Here is a 4,612-nt window from a genome sequence, read left to right on the forward strand (position 1 = left end):
GCTTGACGTAGTGATTGTTGTCAACAGGGACTATGCTAAAAAAGACAGCGGTTGAAAAAACAGAACTGACACATGCAAATCAATGACACACTTCCCTTTTCTCCTGTTGGTCTCTCGGAACTTTGTATTTCCGTTCATTTGCAATGAAAAGGGGTCATGCCCGGTTCGAGAAAAAAAAATCAATGACACACACGTTGTAGGCTGAAAATCACCACGTGCGGGTCTCATCCCATCACCTGTCACCGTCAGGTTCCCAGTCAGCAGGCTAGCCATGCCACCGGTGCGATCTCCGCTCAGGGAAATAAATATATCGGAGAGCGACGCCCGGATCAGCGTGTCTACTGCTGTTTCGTCGTCCTCCACCCTGTCCTCCTGTGCCATTGGCCAATCAGCTCCGCCTCCTCATCCAAGAACCCGCACGCAGGAAACAAAATCCTACGCGGCGGAGCCGTCCAAGAACCCGCATCCCATCCATCCCCCGCGCGTCGAGGCCACTGCACAGGAGGAGAAGAAGGAGCTGCGCGGTGGCGGGGCCATCCGATCCGGCCGCCGGCCGCGCCGGAACCAATCTGAGGAGCTCGCGATCGCGGCCATGGAGGGAGGGATGGGGGGCGGAGGCGGGGGCGGGCAGCAGGAGCTGTCGGCGGACAACGTGCGCGGGATAGTGCTCGCGCTCCTCTCCAGCGGCTTCATCGGCTCCAGCTTCATCATCAAGAAGAAGGGCCTCCGCCGCGCCGCCGTCTCCTCCGGCATCAGCGCCGGTCCGTCCGTCCGTTCCCCCCTCGACGCCATCTCTCCTTTCTTCAGAGTTTGTTTCATCCTCTGAAAATGTCCTCTGTTTTTTTGCCCTTTTTTGCCTCCCGTGCAGGGGTGGGTGGGCACTCCTACCTCCTGGAGCCCCTATGGTGGGTGGGCATGATCACCAGTGAGCTTCTTTTCCATAGTTTAAAATTCCAAGTGTGCCAAACGGAGCTCAATTCTTAGCTTTCTGAAACCAAATTCTGTGTTCTTCTCTTTTCTCTTCTCAGTGATCGTGGGAGAGATCGCCAATTTCGTGGCGTACGCCTTCGCACCGGCGGTGCTGGTTACTCCTCTGGGAGCACTGAGCATAATCGTCAGGTGTGCACCACATACACCACAAGCCGTGGTTTTAATCTGCAATCCTGAAATTCAGATGTGATGCTGAAGGTGCGTGTTCTTCCTTGTCCAGTGCAGTGCTGGCCCATTTCATCCTGAACGAGAGGCTGCACGCGCTGGGGGTCCTCGGCTGCGTGATGTGCATCGCGGGGTCCATGGTGATCGTCATCCACGCGCCGCTGGAGCAGGAGATCACGTCTGTCAAGGAGATTTGGCACATGGCAACACAACCATGTGAGGGTTGTCAGTTTATCATGATGATCATGGGTGCCATTTTAGCTCACTGTTGGTTGTAGGAAGCGCGATCGAATAACCGAGGGTTTTCTTCATGTTCCTCTGCAGCTTTCTTGCTATATGTTGCTTCGGTTATAGTCCTGGTCTCTGTGCTGGTGTTCCATTTCTCCCCTCTCTGGGGGCAGTCGAACGTCTTGATCTACACCGCCATTTGCTCTTTGATGGGTTCTCTTTCGGTAATGTCGCTGGCTTTTAACACCAGTTTCTGATGTATAACAGTTTATATGCGATCACTGATTTTTTATTTTAACCTTCGTGTCGAAGGTTCTGACCCTTTCTCCTTACGCAGGTTATGAGTGTTAAAGCTCTTGGTACATCCTTGAAGTTGACTTTTGAGGGGACGAATCAGTTAGCATATCCCGAGACGTGGTTCTTTATGCTCGTCGTGGCTATTTGTGTGCTGACACAGATGAATTACCTGAACAAGGTTTGTGTGAGTGCATTATGTATATTCAGTAATAAATTAATTATAATTTGTATCCTTATGGTAAATGCCATCAAGCAACAGCTTTTCGAAGATTGATTCATTAGTACTCCCTCCAGTTCTTTAGAGCTTGCTTTGGACATCAAAAGTGTCTCCAAAAGTCAATCACTAACTTTTATCGCAGCATATTAATACAGCCCGACATTATTATGATATTATGCTAGTACCTTGCAAAACAAATCTACTCATATGATTTTCATATGTCCCATCTACATATTTTAGAAGATCGTCGGCAGTCAAAGATTCAGATCTCTGTTGTATGTTCAAAGCAACATGTTTTGCAGAACTAGGAGTATGAACATCAAATTTGAATGCTTGGATTGTCCCTGAAGCAATAGAGACAACCGTACTATCTTTTGTCTTCTTTCATGATAAGTTGAAAGTGCTGTTGCTCTTTAGCTCAAGTTATGCCAATATATTTGTTCATTAGGATAAGGGCTAGGGAGGGTCATACTGTATTCAAATCATTGCTCCGTATGTTACAAGTCGCATTTTGTCATTCTTCTCAGCAACCATATAGATATCTAAAGAGAAGAATCGGAGGATTATGATAATTGTGTAGGGGTATATTGTTTGTGCATGTAGGAACCTACTTCAATATGTGTTTCTTAAGAATTCTGTACTAGCCTTAATTTCTAATTTCATATCTGTATTATATTTGTTATGGCCTCTTCTGTGAGCATGTTCGTTTGCAAGTTCTACTGTATTGGCAGCCTCCAATGTAGTAATTGTTCCTTTTTTGCAGGCACTTGATACATTTAACACGGCAGTTGTATCACCAATTTATTATGTGATGTTTACATCATTGACAATACTCGCAAGCATCATAATGTTTAAGGTAAAATTTTGTTCTGTTCTGCCGTTCATCCCTCAAAAGGTGTGAATTGTTTATTAGGTAATTATTGGCACCACTTGGAGAGACTTGTTGCCATTTGTATCTCGTCCACACCTGAAATGTAGTATCCTAAGCTACTGGGACTACAGCTTAGCATAAATTTTGGCTTACTCCGTAGCTCTATCCTGCAACAGTTTAGTAATGCTAAGAACAACCTTCAACACAATGCCATGCTCTGCTAAGCACCACTATGTGGGCATATTAAATTTTGTGAAAAAAGCATATGAGCTAACCGAACTTCTTACTGTATCATAATGATAAACGCAGGATTGGTCTGGTCAGAGCCTTGGAAGCATTACTTCTGAAATATGTGGCCTGATTGTCGTGTTGTCTGGTACCATCTTGTTGCATGTCACCAAGGATTACGAAAGGATCCCGCAATCGAGAAGTATGTAACCCTGACTGAACTCCCACCTTTTTCACCATATATTCAGGTTTTCTTGAGTCGATGCTCATAAGTCATAACACCCCATTGTTTCGTCGTGAAGTAGGCCTTTACGCACCGTTGTCTCCCACGTCGGCAACAAGATTGAACGGAGAACTACTGAGGCATGTCGAAGAGGATGTGAGGAGAACCGACGACGAAGAGAAAGTCTTGAGACGGCAGGAGATGTACTAGGCATTGGAGGATGGCAGCGATGGATGCTGTGATCAACACATTGCCGGCCACTCCATTGTGTTGTGTTGGCCTGTACATAATTGGGTATTGCAGAAGCTGGGAGATACGGTATCCGGGAGACGGCGGAGTTTCACCAGATAGGATCTGTGCACAGATTGTTGCCAAGTTTTCTTCTCCTCATCCATAACTTTTTCTTTTTGATTTTTTTAGTTTTGTCCACAACATTTCTTCCTCTTCTTCTTGTACAGTTTGAGTTTGTTGACTTGTTCGGAGCGATCAGGCGGAGCTTTCATGTATCTGAACTGTGAATCTTGTACATCCTTTTAGCGCCGTTCTTGTAGAATTCCGATTTTCGGCTTTTGTTTCACCGTCACCCTTGTTTGAGGATCCAATAATTTGTCCAAGAAAAAGATTTATGATCAGTTTGGAACATGGATCTTTTTTTACAGTCTCGTTTGAGACTTTGCAAGATGGAATTACGTTTCCTGATTTCTGTGGGATGTGGGTTATCAAAAGGGGTGTGCTACGCGTTGGTTGGCGGATCTTTTTAAAAGATCTGCCACCTCGCGAGCCGTCCAATTCGTTGATGGAGCTGTCCGTATTGTTCTTTTTTTATTTTCGCAATAAGACTTTTGTTGCGGAATTTTATATTTCTGCAACAAAATATTTGTGACAAAACATTCTCTCTAATTTCTGCAACAAGGTCCTTGTTGCAAAATGTTCTTGTCTCTAATTTTCTGCAACAAAAATCATGTTGCACAACCTCCTCCTTTTCTTTTCTAATCTTCTTTTCTATATTTTTTGCAACAAGACCCTTGTTGCAAAACCTTCTCTTTTTAAATTTCCTGCAATAAGACATGTGTTGCACAACCTCCTTTTCTCTAATTTTTTACAACAAGACCATTGTTGTTGCGAAGGCATCTCCGCCGCATCTAATATTCTGCAACAAGGCCCATGTTGTAAAAATTGCTACAACATCTTCGGCCGCTCGCGCACTTGCGCAATCGTCGCTCACTTCCTTTGGTTCTGCAACAACTCCGCTGTTGCAGAAAGAAGACGAGAGAAGTGTGTATGGTCCAGTAGGCCATGTGTCGAGCAAGGAAGCGGCGGACGCCTTCCATCCTCTGGACAGCCGGCTAGCTTAAGGCCCCCCTTCAAAAAAAGAATATTGTGTTGTTGAGGG

General features: G+C 45.4%; 1 protein-coding gene across 2 annotated transcripts; it reads left to right on the top strand.

Moving 5' to 3' along the window:
• The first annotated feature begins 342 nt into the window (after positions 1-342).
• LOC119348980 (probable magnesium transporter NIPA6) lies at positions 343-3,851 on the top strand. Of its 2 annotated transcripts, none has more exons than XM_037616989.1 (9): positions 343-761; positions 869-925; positions 1,029-1,119; positions 1,211-1,371; positions 1,480-1,607; positions 1,721-1,858; positions 2,661-2,753; positions 3,078-3,198; positions 3,299-3,851. In XM_037616989.1, the coding sequence occupies exons 1-9, from the start codon at positions 593-595 to the stop codon at positions 3,427-3,429; spliced, it is 1,089 nt and encodes a 362-aa protein (XP_037472886.1). In that variant the 5' UTR covers positions 343-592; the 3' UTR covers positions 3,430-3,851. The 2 variants fall into 2 exon arrangements, with proteins under 2 accessions (XP_037472886.1, XP_037472887.1); XM_037616990.1 differs by having other exon boundaries at positions 3,302-3,851.
• The last annotated feature ends 761 nt before the right edge of the window (positions 3,852-4,612 follow it).

Source organism: Triticum dicoccoides, chromosome 1B (assembly GCF_002162155.2).
Source record: "Triticum dicoccoides isolate Atlit2015 ecotype Zavitan chromosome 1B, WEW_v2.0, whole genome shotgun sequence".
Classification (NCBI taxonomy): Eukaryota; Viridiplantae; Streptophyta; class Magnoliopsida; order Poales; family Poaceae; genus Triticum; species Triticum dicoccoides.

Coding starts and splice junctions, on each gene's coding strand:
- LOC119348980 (XM_037616989.1), top strand. CDS start 593: ATGGAGGGAGGGATGGGGGGCGGAGGCGGGGGCGGGCAGCAGGAGCTG. Junction 1,859..2,660: donor AGATGAATTACCTGAACAAG/GTTTGTGTGAGT, acceptor CCTTTTTTGCAG/GCACTTGATACATTTAACAC. Junction 3,199..3,298: donor AAGGATCCCGCAATCGAGAA/GTATGTAACCCT, acceptor TTCGTCGTGAAG/TAGGCCTTTACGCACCGTTG.